The sequence below is a fragment of the Arvicola amphibius genome, chromosome 7, assembly GCF_903992535.2.
Source record: "Arvicola amphibius chromosome 7, mArvAmp1.2, whole genome shotgun sequence".
NCBI lineage: Eukaryota > Metazoa > Chordata > Mammalia > Rodentia > Cricetidae > Arvicola > Arvicola amphibius.
In genome coordinates this window covers 97,102,327-97,116,427 of record NC_052053.1, presented here as the reverse complement: position 1 = coordinate 97,116,427, position 14,101 = coordinate 97,102,327, and the positions used below count along the sequence as shown (strand labels likewise).

At 44.8% G+C, this 14,101-nt stretch overlaps 1 protein-coding gene across 3 annotated transcripts in view; it reads right to left on the bottom strand.

Moving 5' to 3' along the window:
* Map3k9 (mitogen-activated protein kinase kinase kinase 9) overlaps window positions 1–14,101 on the bottom strand; it is a 63,259-nt gene that overhangs the window by 42,769 nt on the left and 6,389 nt on the right. For all 3 annotated transcript variants that reach the window (XM_038337036.1, XM_038337037.1, XM_038337038.1), the window contains exon 2: window positions 13,203–13,616. In XM_038337036.1, the coding sequence (XP_038192964.1) occupies window positions 13,203–13,616 (414 nt within the window). The remainder of the gene's footprint in view (window positions 1–13,202; window positions 13,617–14,101) is intronic.

The following is a 14,101-nucleotide window of genomic DNA, read 5'->3' as shown; positions in this document are numbered from 1 at the left end:
GCAGTCCTGTTCAGTCCTCACTTCCATCCTGTAAAATCAGACAGGTGCTGTCATAATTATTGCTACTTCACATTGGCAAAACTGAAGGCACACACTAGGTCCCCTGCACAAGGCCCTCAGCTAGCAGAGCCAGAGGCGAAGCCAAGCCAGGCACGGCTACAGCTCACATGGGTCATCTCCATAGGAAAAGGGGGTTCACCACCGAAGACTCTAAGAAAAAGAGTTTAAAGGACGCCCCTGTGTAGAGCGAGCATGAGAAAACACACAGGACGAGCTCTGCAGTGCTTACAACCATAAACATTTCTGGGGGAGCCTAGGAAATACTGTTCACCGCAGATTTGGGGAGCACTGTCTAAAACAGAGCTGTTACACAGAAATGGAAAGAGGCAAACATACTATACTTCCCTTCTTGAAAAAGACCACAAAAATAATGAAAGAAGCAGAGAACTTCAGCTTGCCTTGAATATCCCCAAGTCTTAAGTGAGACTGCAGAACAGGCTTGCATGGGACAGCCAGATGTGAAAAGAGGCTTTCATTCGCTTTGACCTCAGCAGCAGACTGCAAAGAAAGGTGGGGAGGGGATAGCAGGGAAGAGATTCTGCCTTAGTCCTGGAGTGTACGTCAATCATCAACTGAGCATCCAGCAGAGCCAAGAACTGGCCAGATGTCCCACTCCATCAGACCAAAGGTCCTAACAGACAAGATGGGTAGCGTTTTCCAGGGGGTCAAGGTACCCAAAGTTAAAGCTGAATCCACAAGAAACAGAAACCATGGGGCTCTTCCACAGGAGGGGCTTGCGCGCCATCATCAGGAGGTTGTGAGATCTAGCACCTTTTCCAGCTCCCAAGGAGACAAATCTGGAGGCAGGAGGAGCCTGACTTCAGCGAAGCAATTCACAGTCAAGTACAACTACACCTGTGTCCATCTAAAGTGATCAGAGATGGCACCAAGTTCTATTTCTTGAGGGGGAAAAAAGAACAATTTACTGAATATGGTACCTGGGGGGGTTCATTGGGCCCACATTATCCCACGTCACTGCTGCCGTACGTGTTGTCCACAGTTTATAGGTAGGATTCCCAGACAGCATTAGGCACTGGAGAAGTGAAAATACTTGATCTGTCCTTGTTTGGTTTCTGTTGGTGTGATAAACACCATAGCCAAAAGCAACTTGGGGAGAAGAGGGCTTTGTCCGGTTACATCGTCCTTGTCACAGCCCACCACCCAGGGAAGTCCTAGTAGAAAGGGGCTCAAGGCAGGAACTGAAGCGGGAGCCCTGGAGGAACGCTGCTGCTTACTGGCTTGTTCTAGCCACAGCTTGCGCAGCCTGCTTTCTTACATAAACCAGGACCACCTGTCCAGTGGTGGCACCACCCACAGTAAGAAAATGTCCCACAGATGTGCCTAATGGCCATTCTGATAGAGGCGTTTTCTCAATTGAAGTTCCCTCTTCCTAGGCAGTCCTGGCTTAAATCAAACTGACAAAAAACTAACCAAGATCATTCAAAGTCTGTCTGACTCCCAAGCCATTGTTCTTTCCATCAAAACCGCCACATCTCCCAAAAAGAGGATAAAGCCTGGAGAAGGGGGAGAGAAAGGAACCCACAGCTTATAATATATCTTATAATATATCTAATTTCTGTTACTCTCACAGGGCCCCAGGTCCTCCTGAAATTATGTTGGTGAGGTTACAGAAAAACACAATTAAAACCACACATATGGTCTTGAGCCCCACAAGAAGAAGGCCTATGTGGATTCAGAGTACAAGAGGCAAGCTGAGCCACCGACGCCCCTTGCTTAGCTCCAAGGACAGAAGTGGCAGACAACTAACTGTGTCCTGCTTTTAGGATGACAACTGTCCTTGGTCTGTTGTAAATCCCATCATGATTCATGTGACCGGAGCATCTTCTGTCTCCAAAAGGCCATCTGTCACAGCCTGAGCAGCAATGGGGACAGAGGAGCATGCACAGGTTCCTGTCAACTGTTTCTCCATTAAAGAACACAGCACTTTCAGGGGACCTAAACCATCTACAGAGCCCTGAAGCAGGGGAATCTGGGCATCCTGCAATCTGTTGTGTGGATGCAGATAAACCACGTAGTCACTGCCTGCCCCTGACAACACTGACATTTGCTCTAATCTTGGGAAGGATCTCAGACAACATCTCGTCCAAACCTCTCACTGTACAGAGGAAGAATCTGAGGTTGTGAGGGACATTGCAAGGTGCATCCAACAATACCTAGCCAGTTGATGTCAAGGATGCAATTGGTACTCACATTCCTTCTACTATCCCAGGCCACCTCTGAAACAGATGTCCAATTCAAAATCTCTCTGAGGAGGATCGCTTGTGACCATCTCTGACACTTGTATTAATAAAAAACTAAGCTGCTGTGGGATAGATAATGCTCTTGTACCCTGTAAAGAGCTGTCATTCGTACTGGCTTAATAAAATGCTGACTGGCCAGTAGCCAGGCAGGACGTATAGGCAGGGCGACCAGACTAGAATTCTGGGAAGAGGAAAGGCTCAATCTGCAGTTGCCACCCAGATGCAGAGGAAGCAAGATGAAAATGCTGCACTGAGGAAAAGGTACCAAGCCACGTGGCTAAACACAGATAAGAATTATGGGTTAATTTAAGTTGTAAGAGATAGTTAATAATAAGCCCGAGCTAACAGGCCAAAAAATTTATAATTGTTATAAGCCTCTGCATGTTTCTCTGGGACTGAATGGCTGTGGGACCAGGCGGGACAGACACCTCCATCTACACCAAGCCCTCTCTCATCCTAACCCTGCAGAGGTGCCAGAGTAGACAGGCCCTATGTTAACAACCCTGACTTAGTGAGGCGCAGAGTACGGTTCAACAAGAGGGTTCCAGGGTCCCAGAGGGGATCTGTAAAGAGCTGTGTTCTCTGGGCCTAGGAAAGGGGCTGTATTCTTCAGACTGTGATCTCATGACTCTGTGTTCACAAGCAACCCTGAGCTACATCACAGACAGGATAAGGTGAAGCACCAAGGTAAGGATAGAAAATTATTCAAGGGGGCTGGAGAGATGGCTCAATGGTTAAGAGCACAAGCTGCTCTTCCAGAGGTCCTGAGTTCAATTCCCAGCAATCACATTGTGGCTTACAACCTTCTATAATGAGATCTGGTGCCCTCTTCTGGTCTGACCTGCAGACAGAACACTGTATACACAATAAATAATTAAATCTTTAAGCCGGGTGGTGGTGGTGCACACCTTTAATCCAGCACTCAGGAGGCAGAGACAGGTAGATCTCTGTGAGTTTGAGGCCAGCCTGGTCTACAAGAGCTAGTTCCAGCAGGACTGGCTCCAAAACTATGGAGAAACCCTGTCTCAAAAAAAAAAAAAAAAAAAAAAAGAAAAGAAAAGAAAAGAAAGAAAATTATTCAAGAGATGTGAAGAAAGGTGAGAAAAGAGCAGGCTCTTGTCTTCTTATATGTCTTGATCTTGAGCAATGACAAGGCCATAGGCCATCTGAAAATGTTGGTCACTATTACTTACTGCCTGTTCTGTGTATAGAGGATATAGGGATGGGACTGGAAAATAATATATTTAACTCTCAGGGCAGTGGTAGCTTAAATTTAAAGAATGAGTTTTAAGATTCATCTGAAATCCCTCCCGTGGTCTTCCGCACAAGGCAACTATAGTGGTTTGAAAGAAAATGACCCTTATAGTCTCACAGGGAAGGGCACTATTAGGAGGTGTGGCCTTGCTGGAGTAGGGGTGACTTTGTTAGAGGAAGTGTGTCACTAGGGGTGAGCTTTGAGGGTCTCAGATGCTCAAACCAGGCCCAGTGTGGCTCACTTTCTTTCCCTGCTGTCTGCTGATCTGGATGTAGAATCCTCAGCTCCTTCTCCAGCATCATGTCTGCCTGCATGTTTCCCACTATGATGAAAATGAACTAAACCTCTGAAACTGTAAACCAGCCCCAATGAAATGTTTTCCTTGATAAGAGTTGCCATGGTCAGAGTGTCTCTTCACACCAATAGAACCCTAACTAAGTCAGCAACCTTCTGCCCCAACTCCAACGTAAGCTTTGCTAGTGCCTAAATGGTGCCCAAGGTCTAGAACTACTCCCTGCCCCAGTGTGAAATCTCCAAAGAAGCCTCTGAAGGATGAAACAGAAAAGGAAACCAAGCACGGTTCTAGAAAAACAGTGGCAAGGTCCCAAGGGTTCAATGTCCCTTCTCAGGCTCAATAGTTCCTCAGCTCTGCTGGTGGCAGTTAGGAACGGAGGTAAGAGAATCCAAAAGAAATGCCAACGATGCCACTCGCCTTCCCAAGCCACAGTCTCACATGGGCATATGCAATAGAGATGAATACTTTGCATTGGTATGGATCTTGGTTTATTGATACAAATTTAAGGTCAATTTTGTTATTTGTATATTTCTGTTCTTGTTTAAGGTATTGTGTTTGTGCAGCTTGTTTAAAAATATAATGTATAATTAAGAAATATAGGTTAATAGATAATCATCTGTAATAGTAAAGCTTGTAGTCATGCTAGTTAGGTTTTCTAACTAGGAAATATATACAGAGATATATTTCATATGGATAGGTATGACAATGAGACACATCTGCTCTTGGTAGCACCAATCTTCTTCAAGAGGATGATGGGTATTGAAAAGGCTCCTTAAGTTAGCCATTTGGGCAAGAAACTGCTCTTGCCTGGAATGCTTGATGGTATGCTGTATAAACTGAACATGCAGGACCCACAGAAACTTGACTGCTAAAGTTGCTTAAAAAAGGTGAGACAGTCCTTTGGTTCCTGCTTCATAAAAGAGTCTCCCAGACATTCTTCAGAACACAAAAGAAAGTGACTGACAAACTGCCATTATAGGTGGAACTGTTTTTTAAAATTTCCTGTTTCATGGAAAAGTCTACCAGATACTATGGACCTGTAGGCTGGAGATGGATGCTCCAACATGAAAGAATTCTGGGTGACTGTCCAGGAAGCAAGATGTCTCTGTCAATTCTAGAGTTTTGGAAGTTGCTTACAATGTACTTCCTATTTACTTAGGTGATATTATATCCTTCTGGAGTCTTTGATGGAATTGAAGAAAGATAGTTATAATTATAAAAGAAAGATTGGATATAAAACTCTAGACTCGCAAAGATAGGATAAATGATAGAGTATGCTCCTTAATTTGCCAAATGTAAATGGACTAAATATTGTAACTATAATTCTTGCTTGATAAATGTTTTGCTGTATAAAATCTTGCTATATTAAAGTTAAAATCTTCCTTTTTATTTAGACAGAAAAGGGGAGGTGATGTGAGATTCCCCTCTGTATGCTGTGAATATGTTTTATTACCATTGGTTAATAAAGAAGCTGCTTTGGGTCTATGGCAGGGCAGAACAGAGAAAGGCGGGAATTCTAAGCAGAGATAGAGGAGAAAAGAAGGCAGAGTCAGGGAGATGCTGTGTAGCCGACAAAGGAGACAGATGACCTGAAACCTTACCAATAAACCACAAGCCCTGTGGTAAAATACAAAATAATAGGAATGGGTTCATTTAAGATGTAAGAGTTAGTTCATTAGAAGCCTGGCTAATAGGCTAAGCAGTTTTTTAATTAATACAGTTCCTCTGTGATTATTTCAGGTCTGGGAAACGAACAAACAGCCTCCAACTACAGATGTGGGAGGTCTCTCTTTCTGGAACCTTCTCATTCCCGTTTTCTCCCCACTTTCTAGTCATCAACTGTTCTTCCCTCTTCAGGTCAGTCTCCTACAAGAAAATGTCCCTAGGAAATCCCACAATGCCCCTGTTGAGCATATCATCTTTCTTATGGTACTAATGTCCCCTCCACCCTTCTTGTCATTGACTAGCCTTGACTTTCAGCTTCTGTGTAAGTTTGTTTTAATCAACATCCTTCTCTCTGACCCCACAGGGAACTCCTTGAGGGCAGGGCTTAACCCTGTGTTCTAGCTTACTGCTATAGCCCTAACACCCAAAGAGAGCCAGGGCCTATGGTTATTGCTCAGTGATAAAGAACTACCCAAGGTCCAAGATTCAGTCTCCAAGGCCACCAAAGCAAAAAAGGAAGGGGACAGGGAGGGAGGCTAGGTGGCTAATAGGTAGGTAGGAGAGAGCCAGGAAGGACCTGGGGAAGGGACCGTCAGCATCCTCACAAGACCGGATACTGGCCACGCTGTTTTCTTCTGCAGAGTCATGTCTGCTGGCTTGCTGTTTGCTTCACTCTGGCTATATTCGATTACGTATGTATTTTGGCTGCAGAAAGTACTTCCCATCAACTGAGCAGTGCTCTGGGACATGCCTGGTAGCCACTAGCTAAACTTAGACACAGCCTCCAGTGACAAAAGGGAAGTTCAAGGTTTTTACTATCGGCACACTTTTCCCCAGTAAAATCTGAAAAAAAAATTAGTCTTTTCTAACTCAGGTCAGGCTTGGGTGGCAAGCACATTTACCTGCCGAGCTATCTTGACAGCACGGGGGTTCATTCTTGAGGCACATGCAAAGTCACCTGCCTACCTCTCAAGGAAGCTGAGGAGTTGATCCCTGCAGCTGATCCCTTGCTGGATCCCAGACCCATTCTGGGATAGTTTGTGGTTTCTTATTCTATATTATTTTAGTCACCTATAGGAAATTTGCTTTTTTCTTTTCTTTTTTGGTATTTTTTGAGTCAGCATTTCTCTCTGTAATTCTGGTTGTCCTGGAACTTGCTCTGTAGACCAGGTTGGCCTCAAACTCAGAGATCCACCTGCCTCTTCCCCAAATTTGCTTCCCCAAATGCTGGGATTAAAGGCACGTGCCACCATCACCAGACTTTTAGGTTTTTGTGGCTAGTCTTCATCCTCTTCCAGGCAAGTCTGAGGCCACGATGCCCCCGTACAGGATGCCTATGCCCTACCTGCTCCATCTACAGGCAGGAATACGACCTATCAGGAGTATAGGGCGAAAATGCTGGTGTCCATCTAGTGTATGAACCATGGAAAATCCTACACAGAGACTGAGGCAGAGCCTTTGACTAATGTCTGGTCCACGTACTCCAGAGTGAGAAGATTCGAGGAAGCCAATATGAGGCCAAGGAGAAGATTGGGGCAGTTGGGTCCCCACACTGTAAGAAAACTTGTCTTCGGCTTCCTGAGCTTGTGAGGTGGCACAGGACTGGAGGTGGTGGTGGGCGAACATGAACTCTGAGCTGCAGGAGAAGCTGCAGCCAGGTAACACAATGGAAACAGAGTGTGCAGGAAGGGCAAGCTAGCGGGTCCCAAGTCGGCCTAAGGAGCAGAGGCTGGCCCAAGCAGACTGGTACTCCGACCAGTGACATTGCAGTAGTAGCTGTTCGGGCAGGTCCTGGCCTCCAATGGCTGACTCCCATGTAGACACTGGACAGCAAGTTAGCCAGGCTGGCACTTAGAAAGACATGGAGACAGGGGGCAGAGACATTCGAGAATGGGAAGGAAGACACTGCTTAATGCCACACTCAGACATCCAGAGCAGGCTGGTGAACTCAAACAGAAAAGGCCAAAGCCCTAGGGATCACAATGAGAATTAAAAGCAAACTCTATACAAGAGAGATGTGAATGGCATCCTTGAATTAAAGGATTTTTTACATTTTAAGAACCCAGAGTAATTCAGTTCATGTAACCACTCATTCATTCATTCATTCATTCATTCATTCACTCATCCATCCATCCACTCATTCATTCTCTATATGCACATACTGAGGGCCATGGCATGCCCCTGGAACCATGCTGGTAGCAAAAGATAGTGTGTTTTCAGAGACAAGAGACCTGCTCTAGGGAGAAAGTCCCTCTGGAGGAAGACAGAGATTGGCCAGCAAGAACCTCAGGAGAATGTCAAGCTGTCATATAAAAGGGGGACAGGTGTACCTAGCCCCAAATCAAGTACACTTCCATTTACCTCTGCAAGGATTAAAGAATGAGTTGCTTAGCCTTGCCTACAGAGTTAGTTCAAGGCCAGCCTAGACTATTATAGGAGACTCTATCTCAAAAACTTGAAAACAAACATCAACAACCTCCTTGAGATCTCCTGAAGGCACAGGCAGGAGGCAAACCAAACCTGAATACAATTTGGATGCTATATGGCTCAACAAACAGGCCAATACTATTCATAAATATAAAAAATTAAAAATCTTACAAAAGGGCCATACAACATAATAGTGAGACACCCTGCTGTCCACAGAGTACCAGCGAGACACCCTGCTGTCCACGGAGTAACAGGGAGACACCCTGCTGTCCACGGAGTAACAGCCAGACACCCTGCTGTCCACAGAGTACCAGTGAGACACCCTGCTGTCCACGGAGTAACAGGGAGACACTCTGCTGTCCACGGAGTAACAGGGAGACACCCTGCTGTCCACAGAGTAACAGGGAGACACCCTGCTGTCCACGGAGTAACAGCGAGACACCCTGCTGTCCACGGAGTAACAGCCAGACACCCTGCTGTCCACAGAGTAACAGCCAGACACCCTGCTATACAACAGCAGCAGGCAAGCACCAGTCTAGGCCCAGGAACATAACAGGCAAATTGACAGGACCAGGAAGAAAAGCACACACCAAGCAGTGTGTTTATCAGAATACTAGAGGTAGGCATTTTAAAATTCATAAGCACATATAAGAAAAAACTAGAAACATTATTTTACCCTGTTTTTTTAAGGAAATAAGTTACTAAATTTAACTGAAGTAGCAACTTCTCTTATAAGTCCTTATATTTTCCAAAGCTTTTTCATAGCATCTTATGTTACTTTTTTTTTTTTTTTTTTTTTTTTTTTTTTTTCAAGACAGGGTCTCTCTGTGTAACAGTCCTGGAACTCACTTTGTAGCCTTGTAGTCTGGCCTCGAACTCACAGAGATCCGCCTACCTCTGCCTCCCAAGTACTGGGATTAAAGGCCTGTGCCACCTCTGCCTGGCTCATTTTACTTTTATTTTGGGCAGGGCTGGGGCTGGAACCCAAGGCATGTGCATGCTAGGTGAGCACTATACCACTGAGACATATCACCAACCTCATAATTTAAAAAAATAACAACTTACTACATTTACTTTATTCTCTCTCTCTCTCTCTCTCTCTCTCTCTCTCTCTCTCTCTCTCTCTCTCTCTCTCTCTCTCTCTCTCTCTCTCTCTCTGTGTGTGTGTGTGTGTGTGTGTACAACATCTGGGAGTCAGTTTCTCTTTTCACCATGCAAGTCGCAGGAACTGAACTCAGCTCATCCAGTTTGCAGCAGATGGCCTGCTGGGCCATTTCACCAGCTCTACCTTGTAGCTTTTCATGGAACTATTCAACTGCAATATTGCTGAATTCCTTCATACCAAACCACCCACCACACAATATCCTGAAGTCCACCTACCACCCCCAAAAGATGAGATTTCCTTTAACAGATCATCATTCTCCATCCAGTGCCTCTAGTAACAAGTAACTGGTCTTGCCCAGTGGGAAGAAGTAGGCTGACACAGATCCGTTTTTATAGGCAGTGGTTTTTTATAAGTACTTTTAAGACGTGATGTTCAAGTCACTGATGTAATACCATAAAGAAATGCAAGCCATTAGTTTTAAAAGAGGTCCAGGTCAGCCGGGCAGTGGTGGCACATGCCTTTAATTCCAGCACTCGGGAGGCAGAGGCAGGCGGTCTCTGAGTTCGAGACCAGCCTGGTCTAAGAGCTAGAGCTAGAACCAGGACAGGCTTCAAAGCCACAGAGAAACCCTGTCTCGAAAAACCAAAAAAAAAAAAAAAAAAAAAAAAAAAAAAAAAAAAAAAGAGGTCCAGGTCTTCCATCTCAGGGCCTGGCTGACTTCCTCAGCTGTGTGATACTAAACAACTGAGATAAGGGTTTTCCCGGTATGAAGCCTCCACGGCAAGGCTGCTGGCTGCTTCTTCCATGACCTATGCCCACCTGTAGTAACAAGCCTTGATTATTAGTGACATCAAGCTGTTATGAAGTCTTAGTAAAGTGGCTAATTAAAATGTTTTATTATGAAGCCCCTTCTTCAGCTAGCACATTCTGCCCAATTAATGTAAGATCATGGGTTTAAACAAGGTCTCTGGGAAGCTACTGGGCATGGACTCAGCTGAGGGAATGTCAGCCCTGACATAAACTATCTCTCTCTGGACCAGCATGGAGGCGCAGAAATAAAGACACAACTCATATGGCTTTATCGGGAGGGAGATTTTTACTGATCCCTCATGAAACCCTGAGTTCACATGTTGAAAATTTCTCTCGTTTATTCTCCAAGCAGCCTTTATACCAAAATGTAAACTGAGGGGAAAATTCATTAGCATTTTGTTTCCTAGGTAACCAGGCGAATGGCTTTTTGTCACATCTGCACCTTTGACCACACCCTTCTATGCCTGTTTTGTCACATCTCCTATCTTCCTGCTCTGATGCCAGCTCTCTCACATAGGCCTGAACTAGCATCTCTATCAGGCATCCTCCAAATTACAAAGAAGGAGCAAAACAACATCCTGACCCTTTGTTAGGGTAGCGACAGCCTGTTTGTAAGGCTACATGACCACCTCAGGTGCGCTATGGCTTGAGAGCCTGGCTGCCATACCATGTAGAAATATGGGGCCTGTATAATATTGCCCTACAATTTACTCTCTTAATAATTTTAAAATAAAAACCTGTGTTTTTGCAACAGGTCATAAGATTACACCTTTCTTGGGCAAAGACTTTTATTATACAGGCCCCATATTTCTGGTTACCTAGAAAACAGGATGCTAATAAATTTCCCCCTCAGCTTACATTTTGGTATAAAGGCTGTTTGGAAAATAAACATGGAGAAATTTTCAAAATGTAAACCCAAGATTTCATGAGGGATCACTAAAAATCTCCCTCCCGATAAAGCCACATGAGTTGTGTCTTTAATCCTGTGCCTCCACGCCGATCCAGAGAGATAGTTTACACTGGGGTTTGGACCCCAACAAGGGAAACAGGTATTCTGTGCTTCTGCTTTCCCTCCTCCTTCAGGCCTGTACCTAGATCAAATAATAGGTACCCCATGGCCATCCTGGACCAGAAGGAGAATGAGGCTGGAAGCCAAGTGCGGGAATGATGGCATAAGAAACGGGGGTGTGGATCTCTGAATACACTGTGCAGCCGCCCTGAAAGCCTCAGACTTCTTTCCAAACGTAGATTGAGGGTATCTCTCGGTTGCTGTCACTCTGTCTGTACACTGAGTCCAACTGACACCCCATGCCAATTACATACTAACAAAGGTTACCCTACCCCCATACACATCCCACTGCCAGTAAACACCAAATGGCTGAAACATGTGACCAAGGTAATAAAACATTTTAATCAGTCACTTTTTACTAAGACTTCATAACAGCTGGATGCCCATCACTACTTTCTCTTTTCCATATAGACAGCCGTATTCTTGACTAGTTCAAACTCAACTGACATACACTTTCTGGTATTCTGCCCTCATATGACAGTGACCAAAAATCCAACCTTCCATAACCCCTAATAAAAACAAAATAGAAGAGTGTCCCCAGTTTACAAAACATGAAGAAATCACAATTCCCAAAATGGAAGCAATGAGCAAAATGGTGGCAGGCTATTTCTGAAATGTCTTCAGTGAGGCTCTTACTGGTATATGCCATCCCATGCAAACACTCACCCACAAACTACTGCTCACAGGCAAAATCTACAGCCTATACCAACATTGGCACCAGCCGGGTGGCAGGTAGCACATACATCTTGACAAAGTCCTTTGAGAAGTCCACTCTTTCCCGGAAAGCTCCCCGCTGAAAAGACAGATGGAACCAGAGCCCTACCTCCTAGGAAAGAGACCTGAAGTCTCCTGCCTTCTTCTACAGCAGCATAACTTAGCAAGGCAACATCTCCTTTACAAAAGCCTGTTTCCACAACAGTAATCTGGTAGAAGGGAAAATTTTCTATGCATAGCTTCAGATTATGGTCAAAGTTTAAACTTGATCAAGGAAACTGTAAACTTTTACACTTCCATTATCCTGGCCCAGATTTCTCAATGGGCTAAATTATATAATGTTATTTCACGCTACCTAGCTCTCTCAGAATAGTAAGGATATAAGAGAAAGTTAAAGAGAATTCTTACATTTTCTACCAACACATCTCCCTCTTACCCCACCACCAGCAGCCTCTGGGCTGACAGTCAGAAACTCAAAAGTCTCAATTCAATTAATCTATTTAAAGAGCAGAGTTTCGGAGCAAATTTCAGCAAAGAGAAAAGAGGAGGTAAGATTTTATCTCATATAATATGAATCTTTCACACCTACCATTAAAGTTATACCTAATTGTTCATATTCTCACAAAGAGGAAGTCACCTATTATTAAAGGAGCAGAGAGTACAGACAGAAGGGATAAAGAAAACAAAAATCATTTTAAAGAAATCACAAAGTATATTCCCTCTCTCTCTCTCTCTCTCTCTCTCTCTCTCTCTCTCTCTCTCTCTTTCTCCCTCTACACACACACCAAACAAACAAACAAGTCTGAAGAACTTCTGGGCTCAAAGCACACAGATGCGGAGAGAAATACCCTCCTCTCAGGGACAGGCTACTCAAAATAAATGCAATACCATTAATCACACATATCCTCTCTGCAGTCAGTCTGAACAAGTGAGAGCACCAGGAAAATTATTCCTAGCTGTTCTGCCAACCCACGTGCAAGACTTAAGTCTCTACCAACTTATCATTTAATTACACCTAACACTGACTTTACAGCCAGTTTATGGAGTCTGTATATTTAATACACAGTTACTTCCCAGTTCCCTGCAATTACACACCGGTTATGGAATTAATTAATAGCACCCCTGGGCTAACAGGAGGTCTAAAACACCACCAGTCAGGTCATGCTCTCCAATTGACACTGCCACCTGCACTGGGTCTCAGTTAAACACACACCTCTTCTTCTGATGGTTCCCTCTCCAGTGAGCTGAGAAGTGGAGGTAGAAATGCAGGCAGGCTATATAGGTTTACGTTTTCTGCTGCTCCAGAAAGGGGGTATCCTCCTTTGGTGGAATACACACACATTTCACACAAATAGGAAAAGAAGTCTATTTCTGCATATATCAGTCTCAAACACTGACAACGCTGCCTGCTAATTATCAGTTCATAAACCCCATTCCTCTTTCCCCACACTGCCACTCCATGAAGCCCACATTTACTAAAGCCACAGAGTGAGGGGGTGGCTGCTCTTCACACCCAACCCAGCCCAGCTCCCCATACTCACTGTTGCTGGACTTAAGGTCTCGGTGGATGATGGGGACAATTGCCTCATCGTGCAGGTAGTTCATCCCTCTAGCAATCTGTACAGCCCAGTTCACCAGGATATCTGGGGGAATCCTCTTCCCAGACAGCACTCTGTTCAAAGGCCCTCCACGAGCAAACTCCATGACCAAGCAGAGGTTGGGTTCCTTCAAGCACACCCCTCTGAGGGCAATGATGTTCGGGTGCTTCAGCATGGCAAAGAGCTTGGCCTCTTGGCGAACATTCTCTATGGTCTGGCTGATGTCCTCATCGGGGTCATGGCGAGCTGCTTTCACGGCGACCTCGTCGCCAACCCAGAAAGCACGGTAAACTTTCCCAAAGCCCCCAATGCCGATGATCTCCTCCAGGGTTAGCTCCGCAAAATCAATCTCTAACACTGAGAAAGAAGAAAACAGGAAGTCAACCATATCCTTTGAACCATACTTCCACTGGATAGGCAAACACAGCCTCGGTAGGAAAGAGGGACCTCCCTGTCTCCCCATTGTAAACTACATAGGCAGTGGAGACAGTGGTTAATACATGCATTATTCTTAGTGACTACCAAATAGCAGACATTTGATAGGTGTTTACTGTAACATAAATCCTACTTGGAGAATCAGGAGACTCTTGTACCAAGACCACCCCATTTTAACTCAAGGAAATACTGGGGCAACCTTTTTAGAAAATTGCTTAGGTTCATTTGTTCTTGGAGGTGAGAGGCACACAACCAGGGCTAAGCAGACACATAGCAGCTACAGTTTAGTTTATAAACAGCATCTGGAGAAACAGGATCACCGGATAAAGAAGTGCACTAACTAACTCCCACAGTAGGATGGGGGCGGGGTGAGCGGAAAAGGGACATGTGAAGAGAGGCCTAGAGGA